Here is an 18,689-nt window from a genome sequence, read left to right as displayed (position 1 = left end):
CTATATCGTTCTCATTATTTCTGGCTTCATTTTCCCAAAAATTTTAGCCGAAACACTTCAACATATATATATATATTCTCCTGATGCGACATCACTTTGCGAACCCTTTTGGACGCGTCGTCTCCTCATGTTCTTCCGAGACTATGTCACATATCATGTCCTCTCGTCACGTGCCCTATACGTTCGCCATGTATATGATGACTCACACCAGTCGACACGTCACGTTACCCTCATGGTCACGTCAAGATCTCATTGACTTTTGTTGACTTTCTTGACTTCAACTAACCATTTCGTGCTTCTTACATGGCTGTGCCGCGTCTTTCAATAATAACAATATACTTATAAACACATCAAACTCTCCTTTTACTTTAATATAGTAGATTTCTTATCCTTTATGAATTTAATACTTGTTTATGAAAAATATATGTTACAAATTAAAGTTTGAAATTCCATAGACAATTGTTGATGATGAAGAATTGTAGAAATTGCTAATTACAGCTCATAAACCGAACTATATATGATGAAAAAAGATGATCACATAGCTAAAATTCGATCACAAATTTGTGATTAGTTGTTGATATTGATATATGATAGGGGTGACAATTGATGACATGACACGACACGACAAAAATACATGACACAAAATGAAATTGGGACAAAATTGAAATTCAAATTTGTGTTTGTGTTGTGTTCGTGTTAAGTGTAAAAAAGGCATTGCCTTGTCGTGTTCGTGTTCAAAATTCGATACGAAATTGACACAATTTAGCATTTGTTTTTTGTGTTTGTCATGTTATGTATGATTAAGTATTAATTAAATAAACTAATTGTTATTTTATGTTATCTTTGTTGTGTCGTGTCGTGTTTGTCGTTTTTTAGTTGGTTTATTTTTGTGTTAGTTAAAAAAAATGACATCATGTCGTGTCGTGTTTAACAAAAATACAAATTGATTGTCCGATTTGCCACCCCTACTATATGATATTTAATGAAGCGTATTTGTTGAAAATCAACCTCAATATGATAAATACTTCAGATATAAAAGAATGAAGAGGATGAACTCGCAAACCATTAAAATCGCAAATTTAATAGTTATGATTGTGATCGGAGAGTATAATTGATCGATCAATGATTGTCAATCTCAAAATCACAATGATTTGGTAGAAAGACTTGAAGATCGAATGAGATGAAGATATTTGATTACATGAATACGACGAATTTGATACAAGAGGATAATTGATCAATCAATGAATGTCGATCCTATATCAATGATGATCTGGTATAAGACTTGAAGATCGAAGGAGATGGAGATCTTTTACGTGAATATGTCCCTAATTTTGGTAATAGATCTATGGATGAGATATTTAGCCTACCAATGACTAATATGCTCTTAATTACAAAATCATGTACATTAATAAGTCTTAATCATGTTTTTTTATGAACCATAGGATCAATTAAGGAAGACTGAATTATGACAAAAGCACGATGACCGACTTCAAGACATTTAGCATAATCACGATTTGGAGAAGAATCACCGGTAGTTTCTTTGCTTTGAGTATGAGCAACAAGCGAACCATCAACACGACCCAACAACTTCTGATAAGTAAGTAAGGGAAGGAGCTGGCTTTCGCCAAAGTAGGTAATTTGTGGGAGATAGCTTCACGGTGATGATGTAAAGGATAGTGGCTAGAGACATATAAGAATCGAAAGAGGAAGAAGAGTCGTTGGTTTTCATGATTAGAAGGTAAGGAAAAAGGATCGTAACCTGTTTTGATACCAAATAAGGATTATAGAAATCACCTTGAATATTGTTGTATATTGAATACTATATTTATAGTACAAGATAACAATAAAGACTAAAATATAAGGATAGAGAGTCATCTATAACTATACAAGAATTACAAAATCTTATCCCTAATAGAAAATCATAAATTAATACACTGTCTTGGTTTGATTTAATCTATATAATATCTTGTTAATTTATTTGTATTTATTATTACCATATGAGTTAACCACAACATGTACCTTTTTTATCTATGTTTTTGTTGACTATTAGAACTTGAAAGGATAAAAGGCTAGAAATTAACTTTTAATTGTCAATGTAAAGAAACATCTTTTGACATCTATTTTTGTTACCTTATTCACAAACTTGTTTCTAGGTTCCACCGTCTTTTTAAGGTTGATGAGGGAAGCGAAGTTGTAGGCTTAGACTTGCAGGTCACAACATGCGAAGAGGAAAGACGCAACCAGAAGATGTTGCTTCACAATTATCAATCCCTAGAAATGGTGATAAAAATAGTATTAATGAATTATATGTTTTTGTTAACCGCTAGTTAACCGTTGGACATATTTTACCCTGAAGTTCAAGCCCAACTTGGTGTTATATTAATGAATTGTCATTGACAAAACTCCTGGTGAATACTAGACATTGCAGGTTAACTTTTGGGCATGCTTTCCCCTATTTCACAACTAGGAATTGCATGTGAATACATGGAGTACCGAAAACCGGATAGATTTGCCCTTAAAACTGGACAAATTTATTAACAACAGGTAGACCCAAAACTGGACATATTTCCCCCTAAAATGGTACATTAGAATTTTGACTTTTTTGCCCTTCAGTTCAGTTATAGTACCAAAAACCGGTAGCGTACTCGGTAGCGGTATCAGTACCGTTAAACTCTAATTTGGTTCGGTACTTCCGTACTTGGTATTGTTTTTTCACCCGTTTTAGTATTCCATATTCTTGGGTCACTACTAGTTCGATACCATGCTCATCCATTCTATATAGACATGACAATTCGTGTTTCCATGTCATGTGTACGTGTCAAACACGGATTTAAATGAAACCAATTTATGAAACGTGAACACGACACAAATTGTAAAACATGTTTTGGGTATCAAAAACGAACACGTCATGTAATTAATTTGTGTGACATGTGATACGATACGAATAGACACCCTTTTAACCATGTTACACAAAGTCCCAGATTTACACGAATTAATACACATATTGTCTAATAATATTTTTTAAGCTTGGAAAACATGCATTTAATTCGTGTGTATATGTGTTTATATGTGTATGTATGTGTCGCATGTCTCGTATCTATAAGTGTAGCGTGTCACACATATTTAATTAATGTCTTATACGTGTTTAAACAAGTAAATTCGTGTTTAACACGTGTAAGACTTATACGAACCACAAATTTAGAATTTGTGTCGACACGAAACATGAATTTTTAAAACCTATACACAGAAAACTTGTATAATATTCGTATCCTATCAGTCGTGCCATGTATAAAATTGCCGGCTCTAGTACTATCCCTATTAGTTGACCCAACCCAACATAAATTTTCTTTAAAAACTAATTTCTTTCTTCCACCTATATAATCCAAACCAAACAAAAATTTCACCCTATTAACAACCAAACCAAAAAAATTGTTACTAAATAAATATAATTTATGATTATTTTCTATTTTATTAAAATTTATTAAAAGTATTAAAAGTAATTATTTAATTTCATAACAAATGAAATTATTCATTTCAAATATAAAATTAAATAAAAATAGATAAGAAGTCATTCTACATTCATCACATATATTTAATATAATAGACCATCCAATTTTTATAAAGTTCGGATAATCTTGAGAATCATAAAGATTCTAAACGGGGTTTAAATTTGTGATAGCAAATACAAAATCAAAAAAGACTTAAATATAATGATTTGAGATAGAATATGAAATATGTGGATATATACTCTACTTTATTAAGAAAAATATGAAATTTAATACTTCTTTAATTTTTATTAATTTAATGTTTGATTTTAAAATTACAAACCAATTAAAAGTGTTACATAGATATAGATATGTCCAATAATAATAACTAGTAAAAAAACCCTAGGCTTCGCCCGATCGATTTTTTTTTTTCAATAGAAGGCGACAGAGATTAAACTTACCAAACTGTGGAAAATATTGTGACTAAATTTTGAAAAACACAAACTTTTGTAACAAGGGACCAAAAGTATAAGAATGACAAAACATCCGGTGGTTCTACTGGACCTAAAACACGTCCAATGGTAAAGCGATATTTTTATGAAAACTTACGGGCTTTTATGTCATTTCCCCTATTTTCAATCATCGCTAATGTAAAGTTTGGCTCGTTAAATGCTCAAATCATCAAGACCCCTATTTTGGAAGGACCATTTGTTTAGGGTTGAAAGTTTATGGATTTATCAGATCCCTTTGAAAGTTCATGGCAACAATTGAACAAATTGAAATTGTTGAGGGACTAAACTGAAACAACGAATAACAGCACCTCCTGTCTCTTAAAACAGTGGCTGTCTAAGCCCTACACGTTCCGCCGTCGTGCAGTCATGAAGTATCCATGAACTCCGGTTAAACTATCATTTCCAGATCGCCGTCGATGAAAAAGGTTGCCGGAGGAAGAAGAAATAGTCATTAGGTACGCTTACGCAGCTCTCTAATACTTCGGAAACCATAACAGGAATCTTCGAAAGCGTTTATCGTTTCTTATAGCGTCGTTACATGTGATGTTCTGTAAGGTGATAATGTGCTCGATTTATGATACTTCAAATGATTCTCACAGCAATTGGTATACTTATGTGATTATTAGTTACATTGATAGATCGGTATAAACTGTAAAACTAATGCATAATTGCTTCTAGTTAAATTTTAATACGAACATTGTTCCATTTGTACCTTCTCTGATTTTCAATTCAGTTGATATACTGGTGTAAGTGTGATTACTGCACTCAATTGATTAAGTCGGCAAAACCTAATTCAAAATTGTTTTTTTTTGTTTGATTTCAATAAGAACATTGCTCCATTGGTTTCACTTCTCATTGATGAAGCTCATGCTCTTATCAATCTGTCTCTGAAGAGTTACAAACTTGTGATTCTCTTAACACCTAAAATTTGAAGTCTGCTTTTTTTCTTCGATTGAGTGTTTAATTTATCACTTTTGCTGTTGGATTGAGCTCAGGCATTAGAAGTGTAGCTAGAATGGAGGTAATCATGACATCTCCTGTTCAGGAGTGTTTAATGATGGAAAATGGTGGAGGTGATGATTCTGCTAAGCTGACTAAATCAAAAAAAAGGAAGCAGAAAAAAAAGGTCAAGTTGAATGCTGAAAATCCTGATAGCAAACGTGTACTTCCTCATTTTTATATCATCTCACAGTCATCCGTTGCATCTGTTGATCAGAAACATGCAGCATCAGTTCCAATTTCTGGTGATGCAAATACAGGGTCAAAAAGAGAAGATCATATGGAAACTTCTAGTAACACAATGATCTCAGATAAAATTGCAACTCCTGATGCAAAGATAGTGTCAAAAGGAGAAGAGGACACAAAAGTTGTCAATGGTGAAATGGGTTCAGGTACAACTGCAACAGATAATACAATGTCAAAAAAGAGAAAGAGGCCGAGAAAAAAGAAGAATCAAGCCTCAAATGACATGGTAACTGTAGAGAAAGATTCAAGTAAAACTGCAACTGATGATGTGAAGAAAATGGTGTCAAAAGGAGAAGATCATATGGAAACATCTAGTAACAAGATGATCTCAGATAAAACTGCAACCCCTGATGCAAAGACAGTGTCAAAAGGAGAAGATGAAACAAAAGTTGCAAATGGTGAAATGGGTTCAGGTACAACTCCAACAGATAATACAATGCCAAAAAAGAAAAAGAGGAAGAAAAAAAAGAAAAAGAATCAAGCCTCAGACGACATGGTAACCAATGGTGAAATGGTTTCAGATACAACTGCAACAGATAATAGAATGTCAAAAAAGAGAAAGAAGAATCAAGGCTCAGATGACATGGTAACTGTAGAGAAAGACTTGAGTAAAACTCCAACTGATGATGTAAAAATGGTGTCAAAAGGAGAAGTGGACACAAAAGTTGTCAATGTTGAAATGGTTTCAGGAACAACTGCAACAGATAATACAGTGCCAAAAAAGAAAAAGAGCAGGAAAAAAAAGAAGAATCAAGAAGCCTCAAATGACATGGTAAATGTAGAGAAAGATTCAACTAAAACTGCAATTACTGATGCAAAAATGGTGTCAAAAGGAGAAAATCACACAAAAGTTAACAATGCAAACAAGGGTTTAATTAAAACTACAAAAAGTTATAAGAATGGTAGAGTAATAGAGCAAAAGATTCATAGATCAACTGAAAGAGGACAAAATAAAGATAAACAAGAAGGAAAGAAACATGAAGTTTTTTATGCAAGTATGGGTGCAAAAAGGGTAAAGATGGAAAGTGTAATACAAACAGGAAAAGAGAAGGTATCTGGAACTACAAAACCAGGGAAAAAGCTTCTGATTTTTGATATAAATGGATTGCTTGCAGATATTGTGTCACCTCGCCCACAAGATGTGCAAGCAGATTATTATACTCCAAAACGAGCAAGTATGATTTGGTTTCCATTCTTCTATTTAAGTTAATTTTATTTAAAGGGGAAATTACAGAAAAACCATGAAAGATTCATATAATTTTCCAAATTAACCATTTTGACCTTATAATCTTATATACATGTCAAAACGGTTAATTTGGAAGTTTTATCTAGTGAAACCTGATGTAACATGTCAAAATGGTTGTTTTTGAAAAAAAATGTGCCAGACTGGTACTTTGATTGGAAAAGATGAAGTATTTGTTATTAAACTGCAAAACTGCTGAAAAATATAACGGTTTTTTGTAATTTAATTTATTGAGTTTAGAGAAATTACAGGAAACCGATTACATTTTAGTCAAGTTTGTGGTTTAACCAATTATACTTTATTCTTTCCAATCAAAAATTAAAAGTTTCACACATTTTTTATTTTTTATTATGTATAATCATATAACCATGAATTGTTTTTTTTTTACAAAGCTTCATTTTGATGCAGTATTCAAAAGACCCTATTTGGATGGTTTTTTGCGGTTTTGTTTTGAGAGATTTAATGTTGGCATCTGGTCTTCAAGAACAAAGCAAGTTTTGTACCCAGTGGTTGACTTTTTGTTAGGAGATTTAAAGAAGAATCTCCTTTTTATTTGGGTGAGTGTTTTTACTTTTTAGTTATATTTATTAAATATATATACGCTAATTTCAACTTTTTAGTAATATTCTTTTAAGTGGAAAATTTCAGGATAATTCATTTTGCACGAATACAGGGATGAAAACTCTTGAAGATAAATACAAGCCAATGGTTTTCAAGGATTTGAGAAAGATTTGGCTGAAATGGGTGGAAGGAACTTTTCATGAATCAAATACATTGCTGTTGGATGATTCTCCATATAAAGCATTATTGAATCCTGTAAGATTATTAATCACCTTTTTTTTACTCATAGTTTAATTTATTTACCAATTACTGATTTTGTTAAGATTCCTTATCTTGCAGAAGAATACTGCAATCTTTCCTCTATCTTACAGCTACAAGGATAGGAATGATGACTTTCTAGGTATGATATGTTATGCTGTGTTTGGTTTGTGGATTAGGGCGGAATTGGAATTCGTGATTCCATTCCGCCGCTTCTTTGTTTGCTAAATGGATGGAATTTAATTCTCTGCCAGATTCGTCCAATTTCCATGTTTTGTCCTTGAGTATATCCGTTTTTTGCAATTTTGGTCCCAAAATGTTTTCTTCTAGTTTTGGTCCTTTGTTTGATGTTTTATAACGTTTTTGGTCCCCTTTCCAAGTAATATGACTATATTTTTGGGACCAAATTTCCGAAAATCAGCTATACTTAGGAAGAAAAGTAGTCAATTTACTTGGAGCATGGACCTAAAATGTTATGTAAACCTCAAATAAGGATCAAAATTGCAAAAGAACGCCTCACAATTTACAATTCCTTTGACAATTTGTTGTATTTTGCAGTTATGGCCTGAAAAAGTTGTCTCTTTCAATTTTGGTCCTTGTTCCAAGTAATATGATGATATTTTTGTACCAAAATATGAAAAAATGTAGTCATTTCACTTGGAACATGGATAAAAAACGTTAAAAAAACTCAAATAAGGACCAAAGTTGCAAAAATAAACTATAATCAAGGAGTAAAAATGTAATTTATTCAAATATTATTATATATAAGTGAATATTCAACATTATTTAAAAGTTATGATTGAATTCCAATCCAACTAAATACTCTGACAGATTACTGTTGTATTTTGTTTACTTTTAATTAAAATATACTTTTAAGAATGATTTAATATTTGCTTTTTTTTTTAATTACCGAAGTCAATTTATTTTTAGCTAACTAACCCAATTAAATGAGACAAATTAAAAAGTATATTGCTATTCAATGGCCTTATCATCCTTGTTTTTTTAAGGTCCCAATGGTGATCTTCGAAAGTATCTTGAAGGGTTGGCAGACACTGAAGATGTAAAGACGTATGTAGAGCAACATCCTTTTGGCCAATCTGCTATCGATCAAACACACCCAAGTTGGGCCTTCTATGCAAAAGCTCTCAAGAGTCAAAAATAGTATAAGTTAACCAACATATGATACAACTCTAAGTAGCACAAAACACAATACGAACTTAACTCAAAATTTGTTGTAGATGAAAAGTAGTTGCTGCCTTTTGTAGTAGTGAAAACATGAAAAGCTCGTGCAGCTCGTTTTGTATTGCATCAAGTGGTTGTACTCTATGCATGAAATACTTGCACATTTTAGAAAGGGAAATCTCTAGAAAAGTCCTAAAATTTTACCCTAATTTACGAAAAAGTTCCAAACTAAATTTTGTTTACGAAAAAACATGAATTACCAGTAAAATTGGCGATTTGACCACTTTTTTCCGGTTTACCGGTTTTATTACTTACCTGTTTCATTAAAGTCCCATTATTTTATCCTAATTTGCGAATAAGTTCCAAAATAAAATTTACTGATGATTTGACCCTTTGCTCTATGTAACATACATTTTACCGGTTTTGTTGCTGACCCAGACGCCTAGTCATTAAATGAGATGATGAGATGGATATGTTGAGTTATATAATGCTATGTTTAGCATAAAACTTGATATCATGATGTATTGTATATTTTTTTGGAATATAAAATGCATCCAACGAAGACTATAATAATTATATAAACTAACAACAACTGCGTTATATTTTACGTTATAAGAAATATCAAATTGTCTATCTAATCTTATGTAACCCAATATATCCATCTCATCAAACATCAACTCATTTTCTGCCATTTTTTTCTTGGAAACACACATTTTATTTGTTTCATTGCTGACGTAGATACATAGTCATAAACGAGCCGATGAGATGAATATCAAATTTTACAGTAAATGTGACATTATATAACGCATCGTATTCATCTTATGAGCTAATTTAATGACTAGGTGTCTAAGTCAGCAATGAAACCGATAAAATGTGTGTTACATGAAGAAAATGGTCAAATCATCAGTAAATTTTATTTTGGGATTTATTCGCAAATTAGGGTAAAATAATGAGACTTTAGTGAAACATGTAAGTAATAAAACCGGTAAACCGGAAAAAAGGGGTCAAATCGTCATTTTTACCGGTAATTCATGCTTTTCGTAAACAAATTTTAGTTTGGGACTTTTTCATAAATTATGGTAAAATTTTACTACTTTTCTGGAGATTTCCCTTTTAGAAAACAATGTTAATCAATATATTTTTGTAGTAAAGCATGAGTGCATGACTATACAATCCTTTCGACACTGAATAAGTTAACCATAAACAAAATTGTTACCATGTAGCAACAAGTTAATAGAAATTTCCACTTTTCTATATGTACGCATTTAGATTTAGATCAACAACACTTTTTTTTATGATGTTCATGTACTCTAAATAAGTGGTCCATGATAAGGAAACATATCCACATTGAAGAATGCATATCTATTCTCTTTAATTTTTGGTACATGCAAGGGGTGAGATGTCCTTCAATAGTTGACAAAATCATTTTTATTAACATAAGTAAACCAAAGAGTTCATATGTATTTGAATATATATTTGCCTTCGGTCTTGCCGATATTTATAATACAACTATTGTAATGTGCTTTAAAATCAACAAACACAACAATCAGATATTTTTGTGTATGTTTGATTAATACATTCATGAATTCGACATTATTGGAAGTCATTATATTATAACGCAAACTAGGAAAGTGCTCAACTGCGCACTTTTGTATCCACTTTCTTCAAGCTTTTACACACTTAAGGTACACTACAATATAACATCACAATATGTTCTTCGAAGTTTGATACCATATCTTTTTCATGTGTTCCAAAACAACTCATATTTGGTTTTAGTTTTTGCTGACATCAATCGTAAGCTCATTGGCAGCTGTCCCAACAAAGGCTACTATACACATATAGGAATAACATTTTAATGGCGAGGTCAATGAAAGTACCCTTATTAGGAATTATGATAAAATAAAATTCAATTCCAGTGATGCATACTTGCACCTTCCTTAAAAACATGTTTAAGTCTTCATGCTCTCATTCTTGCCCACTTCAAAGACTAATGTAAGTTTTGGTTGTTTTAATCAATAACAAGAACAATGGTGCCTAAGTACTTCCCTAAGTGGACATCGTCTATTATGCTCAATGGTCATGAATGGTTCTTGAATGTACATATCAACAAATTGTAGTAATTACAATTATTTTTATAAGAAAAAAGTCACTTGAGTGTCATGATCATAATTAAGAATACTACACAACCAATGTTGACAAATAATAGCAATGTGCATCTTCATATATCTGAATGTGGGCCATAATACCCGATCCGCTTTCTCTAAGTTGTAAGAGTACATCAAGAGTCTTAAAAAATAATCTTCCCATGTACCCTTGAGAAGTTCGAGCATAAGTCACTTCCTACATCATTATTAAGAGTAGGGAATGTCAACTATGAATCATTTTTTTATACATTGGATGATTTCTTTCCCCCAATATATTATATTACGTTCCTCCATAGAATCTTTCACTAAATAAATAAATACGTTCTTATGTACTTAACAATGTTTTAGATACATTTGTATTCTTGAACAAATATGATAGTCCTCAAACACTCAAAATTAGAATAATTCAGTACCTTTAAGATGTCCATGATAAACCATTCACACTTTTTATAAATACATACCGTTGGTTTTAGGGAAATTGAATAACAATATTGTTGGGGTATAAAGTTTTCCATGAATGACTTTGTAATGTTTGACTTTTGTAAACCCACTTGCATGTGGTGCATTAGCCTTGTGGCATGAGATAGAGAGTGAGAGAGAGACATGTAAACACCTCTATATCAGGTGGGTTTAGTCCACTTGTAGAGGTATGCTTGAGAGGTGTAAAAGTTGAGTGTGTGTGTGTTATTTATGTAGACTAGATCTAGATCCCTTTTTGTAACACAATACATAATCAATACATCTCTTGAACACCCAAATCACCATGTTCATTGTGCAATCTTTAATTCCGCATGCCAAACCATGTTCTTATCATCACTACAATTGGTATCAGAGCGGGTTTTCAAGATCAACGTGATTTTTGAAGAACGATTCTCGGTTTGGCAACTTTTGTCACAATTGAAGCAAGTTTGGTGAGTCTCTCTCTATGATCTCTCTTAATTTCATTGAATTCGTGCGTTGTGTTTTTTATTTGTGATCGTTTGACTCATTGGATCAAAATTTTTCTTGAAAAACCCCATTGATGATCCAATAAATTTTTTGTTTAGATCAAGCCCAAACAAAATCAAAAATCAATTATGTTACTATTCACGTATTTTAAGCCCAAAATCTTGAGTCGGTTACTGTTCATCAATCATGATTGAGCCCAATTGTTGAATTTGTCACTGTTCATTATTCGAATAATTGAGCCCAAAAAAAGTGGATCATATACTGTTCATGAAATAATTTTTTATCCAGATTTTCGATCCAATTTCTTTAAAACAAAAGTCCAAAAGTCTACTTCAATCAGATAAATGATTCGTTGTTTCATGACTCTTAATTTCGTGCATAGATGGGTTGTACGCAACTGATGTTCTTGACTCTCGGTTCAATCAATGAGTTTTTGAGTTTCATTGTTCATTACCGATTTTGGTTGATCACTTTCATCGTTCTTAAGTTCGGATTTAGTTTTATCGATTTTAATCGATCGATTGGTTTTGAGATTTGATTTCATATGATTGGCATATGATGAAATCGATTTTGGTCAAGCTAAAATTTGAGAAATCGAAAAATTGGTCAAGAACACGATGAAGAACAGTTGGAGAATGTTACGATTTATGATAAAAATGGGTGTTTGATCCAAAAATAGATTAAAGATCGATAGCTTTGGTGTTCGTCGGGGTCAACCAAAAAGTCAAAATTGAAGGTTCATCACTGAAATGTGATTTTGAATCGAAAGTGAGTCGTGTTATCGATTTGGAAATTCCTTTGAAATCGATTCGAAAGAAAATTTAACATTGTGATGTAATTGTTTGATGAAGTCACGTTGATTTTTTTTTCGACTGATGAAGTGAAAGTTAAGCGAAAAGTCAAAATCAGAACTTTCGGTGGTCAAGGATGGTTTTTTTTATGGTCATTGTGTTTGGATTCGTTGATTTGGAAACGAAATAGGATGGGTTGATCAGTGATGAGAAGATGATTTTGATTGTTGATGTACGAAGGGTAACTGGAAACGAAATTTGAATAGTCGATTGGGTTTAGCAAAAGAAGGAATTTTGACACTGTGACATAATAACGAAGATTTAGAGGTGATCTTAGGACTTGGATTCGTTGATTCGTTAGTTGGGTTTGATGACGATTCTTGAATGAAATTCGAATGGATTGATGATTTTGGAAGTCCAATTTTCGAAGAATGGCTATGTCGACAGTCAAAGGAATCGTTGACGAAAACTTGATAAAATGAACGGAAGTTTTTGGTTTGGGAAGAACTGTAAGAACGAATTTTTGATTCAGTGAGGAATTGAATGATTAAGACTTGATTCAGAGGCTTCGTGTGCCTTCGATTTCGTTAATCAGTGGGAAAAATTTTCGTTAATTTGGTGCTATGGTTGAATCTAACGAAGAGGAGAGAGAAAATGGGCTAATGAAATTTCGTACGAAAGGGAGAGAGAAAAAGTTTCGTACGAAGAGGAGAGAGAAAATTTTTTCATACGTTTGAAAGGATTGAAATTTCGTGTGTTTGAAAAAGAAACCCAAAGTTACGAAAATGGCCCCTAACCTTTCGACAGTTTAACACCTTTTCCAAACTTCCGTATGAACAGGACAAAACTTCGGTAGTTTTGTAAAGAAAAAGCAGAATTTTTGAAAATTACCCCTGACCTTACGAAAGATTGACAGTTTATAAAACTCTTCGTATGTTTGGAGCAAGAAGGGCAGAATTGTCGAAAATAGTCTCCGAGGTTTCGAACATTTGGCGGTTCATACCCATTTTCGAAAAAGGACTGATTTTGCTGAAAATTGAAGAAAATGCATTTCAAGCCCCTGCAGTTTATGCAAATTGACGCTTTCTACCCAGCTTTGGAAAAGGGGAGAGTTTTGCATTTTTGGTTGTTTTGGGAGCACCGGGTCACTGCTGAATTTTGAAATTGACAATTTCTACCCATTTTTGAGAAATTTTGTCAAAGGCGGTCCGTGAACGAAGCTAAAAATTCAATATTTTTTGGATTTTCCGGATTGAAGCACAAAGTTTATGCCACATGTTAAGGGGGAGTTTTGACACGAAAAATTACGAATAGAGCACGTTCTCTTTCCTTGGAGGTTTTATAATCAAATTTCGATTATAAAAAGGGGGAGAAATTTATATGGAAATTCGAACTTGAATTTTTCATATTACGCGGATTTGACGACCGAAGTGACGTTGAATTTTTGAAGCTTACGAAATGATGCAATTGGAAGTTCGAAAATGATTTATTTTCGAAATGGGTTTGGTTTTATTGAAGATTTTTGGGGTGTGCTTTTGTGCTCAACTTTTGGTGATCAATTTGGAGTTTGAGAAGCTCGTGATCATTCGTTGACGCTCGGTTTGTATGGTCTCACATCCTAGAGCCCAAATTGAAGAATCATGGAAGAATTGAAGATTGAAGTTCATTTCGACATGTGTCACCCTTGAGGCTCGGATCGCGTAGTTGCTCGATTTTGGAAGATTTGAAGTGGGTCATTCATTCCTAACTTTGAGGGGGAGAATGTTGGGGTACAAAGTTTTTCATGAATGACTTTGTAATGTTTGACTTTTGTAAAACCCACTTGCATGTGGTGCATTAGCCTTGTGGCATGAGATAGAGAGTGAGAGAGAGACATGTAAACACCTCTATATAAGGTGGGTTTAGTCCACTTGTAGAGGTGTGCTTGAGAGGTGTAAAAGTTGAGTGTGTAAGTGTGTGTTATTTATGTAGACTAGATCTAGATCCTTTTTTGTAACACAATACATAATCAATACATCTCTTGAACACCCAAATCACCATGTTCATTGTGCAATCTTTAATTCCGCATGCCAAACCATGTTCTTATCATCACTACAAATATAACTTGGATCATGATTGCTTCACTTTTCAAAATCTGTAATTTGTCCATATAGTATGGGATACACGAATTCAGAAGCGAGATAATCCAAAAACTTCAATTATGATTATAGGCCTAAATAGAATTAGAAACACAAAATACCTGTTGTAATGTGTTTTCAATTTCGAGTATGAAAAAATCGACCCATTTTTGGAATATTCATATATACAATGAAGAAAGTGGTTAAATAGTGGTTACATGGGATGCCTTTTACGAATAGTCTATCTCGTGTGCCACTTAGCTTTTCTTCGACTAAGTCAGGCTACTTCGATCTTAACGATCTACTAACGAACTTAGCAAGCAAGAGACTCGATATATAAAACTTCAAGGAACAAAAGAAAGCTTCTATTATAAAACTCAACTTTTTTACAAGTGAACTTCTCAATGGTTTGGAAACAAATGATCCCTCCCCTATTTATAGGGTCATTCCACCTCCTTAACAGAGTATTCTAGAGTTTGCTACCTCTTTCCTTATACATGATTATTCTAGACTATTCTATCTAGATATCTACTTAGCTACATGTTTCTATAAAGATCTTGACCATTCCTTGTTTTCCTAGAGAATTCTAGTATGCTGAAGGGCCTTTTGGGACATACTTGAGTCCTCCGTAAAAATCTAGATACAGTCTGTGACAGCTTCCCCTTGAAACCCTGTACCAAGGGGCGCTGCCCCCGGACCCCCATATTCTCGAGTCCATATTTAACACTCTGAGTGTGCACTCCACACCTTCAGTCTCGGATAATAAACTAAACCCAACCTGTCTCGATCGTAATCATATTTACACTAAAATATGTTGATAACACTAAAATCACCAACACATACGACCTCTAACCGATATTTGCATAATTTTTCCGTCTTATATTGAAAACCTTTTTCAGTGCATTTTAACTCCAAAGTTATCTTAAACCCCTCTTTTACTTAAATATTTGATGTAGTCAGACTCCTGAAGTAGGCTCGATCAGAATGGTACTCTACAATTAGTAATTAGTTTTGAATTTGGAATGGTGGATCCATACACAATCAATTTACATTTCTATATTCATTACCTCCTTTATTTTCACACCATAATCATTAACCCTAATGTTTTCATCCACTGAATGACCATCAAGGTTATCCTCATCTAGTATGCCTTTAAAAAATTGTACTTCTCCTTATATGGACATGAAGATGGTTTAGAATCATGAAAAAATAAGATATGATCTTTATCATGGGTCCTATATACACTAATATCATTGATGTTGCCATATTTATATATCTATTTTGTGCTCTTAATATTTTGAGTTTAATGGACATATTCGAAGAAAAATGATACTTAATATGCTTTCATATTTTACAAATAAGTTTGTAGCTAATAAGAATAAGGAAGGTAATTGAAGCTCATAAGGACCAAAATAAGATGAAGATCATAAATCAACATACACACCACATCCATGACTGACACACAACACATATGAGTTGCAGACTTCGACTAAAACTCAGATTCATGAAGAACGCGACGTGCCCCAAAAGCGTATGTGATGCGTCTACAACAACTTTTATATATATATATATATATATATATATATACACACACACACACACACACACACACATATATATATATATATATATATATATATATATATATATATATATATATATATATATATATATGGGTCTCCAAAACCCTAACACGTATATAAGGAGTTCTAACCTTGTTTAACAAGTAAAAAATGATTTTTGAAGATCGAGAAGGTAGCTTAGAAGCTGAAGAGCAACATTAAAGCTTATATTCGAAGCTCTAAGAGTAAAATCATTAGGAATACATTTGATTTGCTTTTATTAATTATGTCTATCATTCTATTTGTTTGCTTTTGTTTTTCCACTATGATTATGGGCTAATTCCCCATTACTTTTGCTTCGATGTAAATAAACATCTTGAGATAATGTTGTTAGATTTTGGGTCTTAAGAATATCAATATTGACTTGGATAGTTTCTAGGATCATGATTGCAATCACTTTCCAATATCTATGATTTCGAACCTTATGTTTAGGGTTTCATAAAATCTCATTTAGGATAATCCAAGAGAGACAATTTAGAAGTCAAGCCATTCCAAATCCCAAACACAAAAATACCTTGTTGTTTTGCATTTTGAGAGTTAGAGACAATATGATGATCAAGTTTGAGTATGAGAAAAACTAACCCTTTTCCTGGAACATCTAGTATGTTCTTATACATGAGAGAAATGTAGTTAATGGTGTAACGTACCGATTTTCAACCCAAAATTTTTCATTTTTATTTATCCAAATATTTAATTATATTAGAGTCTAATTTACATTATGCGGAAACATGTCGTCAATGCGTGTGTACAATCATGCATTGCCTTCTCACGATCCATGGTAGTTCCTTAAAAACATTGTAATCAACTGGGTAAGCACTAGACTTAGTGAGTTCCCCAAAATATCATATCTCACAATACATATACAATGCATACACATAATGGCCTTCAGTATAAAGCTGGGCTGCCCTTAGCCTTCGACACGAAGCTAGTTTGCCTCTTTTTCCTACAACATATAGTTGGTCCGCACTTTGGTCTTTAGCATAATGCTAGTTCGCCTGAGTCTATTGGACTTCAGCCCAAGGCTAGTCCGCCCTCAACTCCCCACATAATATATCAACACATATACGACATACCAACAGTCCAACATAACAGGAAACTAACTAAACTAGTAGATCAATCAGTATAATGACTTGGAATCACTGATAAATCTTAATTATAGGTTCATAATAGCCTAATTGCATACTATATGGAAACTGTATCCTAACATACATATGATATATACTGGAGCACATAATATAGTGAGAAAACTCACATGGACAATTACTCAGAAGATTGACAACTATCTAGGCAATTCTAGTGGCGACTCAACTGGTAGATAACACACCAAACAAGTATTAACCTATAATACCTTAACCTATTAATCTCTATGACGATCTGGTTATGAAAGCTAGATCTTTCACTAATCCCAATGAATACTGAGAGTTCTATCAAATAAGGATCTGTCAGGCCGGACAGTTGGGAGGCAGGACTATTTCGGCGTATAGCCTTTTTGAAATCCAACAACCAAGCCAACGTAACCATTCTAGACAACTCTCCTGTAACTACACCAATCAATATAATGACTTAGGATCACTGATAAATCTTAATTATAGGTTCATAATAACGACTATGACTATAATTAAAAGTTATACTTGAATAAAATAAGTGTAGCTTAACTTACAGAGTAATTTAGCGAAAACTGGGAATTATGCGGGCATAAATTTAATCAGGGAGCTTCTATTCACCAGCTATCTGATACCACAGGGCCTCTCTAAAGTAACAAAAAAATAGAAAGTATCGGGACCAGGGGTAGAAGGAATTCCAGAGGATTCTAGAGTGAATGGATGAGAGAATAAGCTGAAAATCGAAGGTATTTATAGGCTGAATCGAAGGGCGTACCGGTAACAGATCAGGTACGCACCACACATCTGGTCAAAAGGTGATGACATGTCATTCTTTGTATGGTTCCATGTGTCTCATTCTAAGTGGTGTGTCAGCGCGCCGCGCAAGCTTTCGAGGCGCGCAGCTGCGCGCATGAATTTCTGTTTTCTTAAAAATTGCATATTTTCTTCGTACGAGATCCGTTTTCGACAAGTTTTATATCCACGCCTAGCCAATTTTATTTATGCTCCACCGACTAATTTTGACTTTATTTTTAAAGTTATATTTTTAACAAACTAAAGCTGTTAAGACCCATATAAAAATCATAACTCTCTCATATGAATTCCGTTCTCGACTGTCTTTATATTGACAGAATCATATGGACAAGATCTTCAAATCTCATTTAGATTGTTTTTCCTAACAATCGACCAATTTCTATTTCGGTTTCTGTGCCCACACTGTTATGCTGAAGCTTAGGAAAAATCATAACTTCCTCATGTGAAGTCATATTTGGACATTCTCTATATGCACGCTCTTGGTTTAACAACTAATACGAATTTCTTCAAGGCTATTTATCCTAACTAGTCTCCTATCAAAGATATTTATTTACGAGACTGGTTTTTTATGCTATAAGGTGAAAATAGGGTGTTACAAATGGTGGTTAAATGCATTTTGGCGCCAAAATGGTGATTGGAAATAAGGTTATAATACATAACCGATT

General features: G+C 33.1%; 1 protein-coding gene across 3 annotated transcripts; it reads left to right on the top strand.

The window, feature by feature from the left end:
- Positions 1-4,334: 4,334 nt before the first annotated feature.
- On the top strand, positions 4,335-8,658 carry LOC145109319 (uncharacterized). Of its 3 annotated transcripts, XM_079046468.1 has the most exons (7): positions 4,335-4,452; positions 4,993-5,123; positions 5,214-6,417; positions 6,894-7,042; positions 7,134-7,301; positions 7,386-7,446; positions 8,312-8,658. In XM_079046468.1, the coding sequence occupies exons 2-7, from the start codon at positions 5,013-5,015 to the stop codon at positions 8,464-8,466; spliced, it is 1,848 nt and encodes a 615-aa protein (XP_078902594.1). In that variant the 5' UTR covers positions 4,335-4,452; positions 4,993-5,012; the 3' UTR covers positions 8,467-8,658. The 3 variants fall into 3 exon arrangements, with proteins under 3 accessions (XP_078902594.1, XP_078902593.1, XP_078902595.1); XM_079046467.1 differs by having other exon boundaries at positions 4,993-6,417; XM_079046469.1 differs by lacking the exons at positions 7,386-7,446; positions 8,312-8,658 and having other exon boundaries at positions 4,993-6,417; positions 7,159-7,293.
- The last annotated feature ends 10,031 nt before the right edge of the window (positions 8,659-18,689 follow it).

This window comes from Lactuca virosa, chromosome 4 (genome assembly GCF_052849685.1).
Source record: "Lactuca virosa cultivar CGN04683 chromosome 4, Lactuca_virosa_CGN04683_v6, whole genome shotgun sequence".
Taxonomy (NCBI): domain Eukaryota; kingdom Viridiplantae; phylum Streptophyta; class Magnoliopsida; order Asterales; family Asteraceae; genus Lactuca; species Lactuca virosa.
This window is presented reverse-complemented; position numbering and strand designations above follow the sequence as displayed.

What these genes read in the sequence shown, in the direction of transcription:
- LOC145109319 (XM_079046467.1), top strand. Translation starts at nt 5,013, where the DNA reads ATGGAGGTAATCATGACATCTCCTGTTCAGGAGTGTTTAATGATGGAA. An exon ending in ATAAAGCATTATTGAATCCT is followed by an intron (nt 7,302 to 7,385) that starts GTAAGATTATTA and finishes CTTATCTTGCAG; the next exon opens with AAGAATACTGCAATCTTTCC. An exon ending in TAGGAATGATGACTTTCTAG is followed by an intron (nt 7,447 to 8,311) that starts GTATGATATGTT and finishes TGTTTTTTTAAG; the next exon opens with GTCCCAATGGTGATCTTCGA.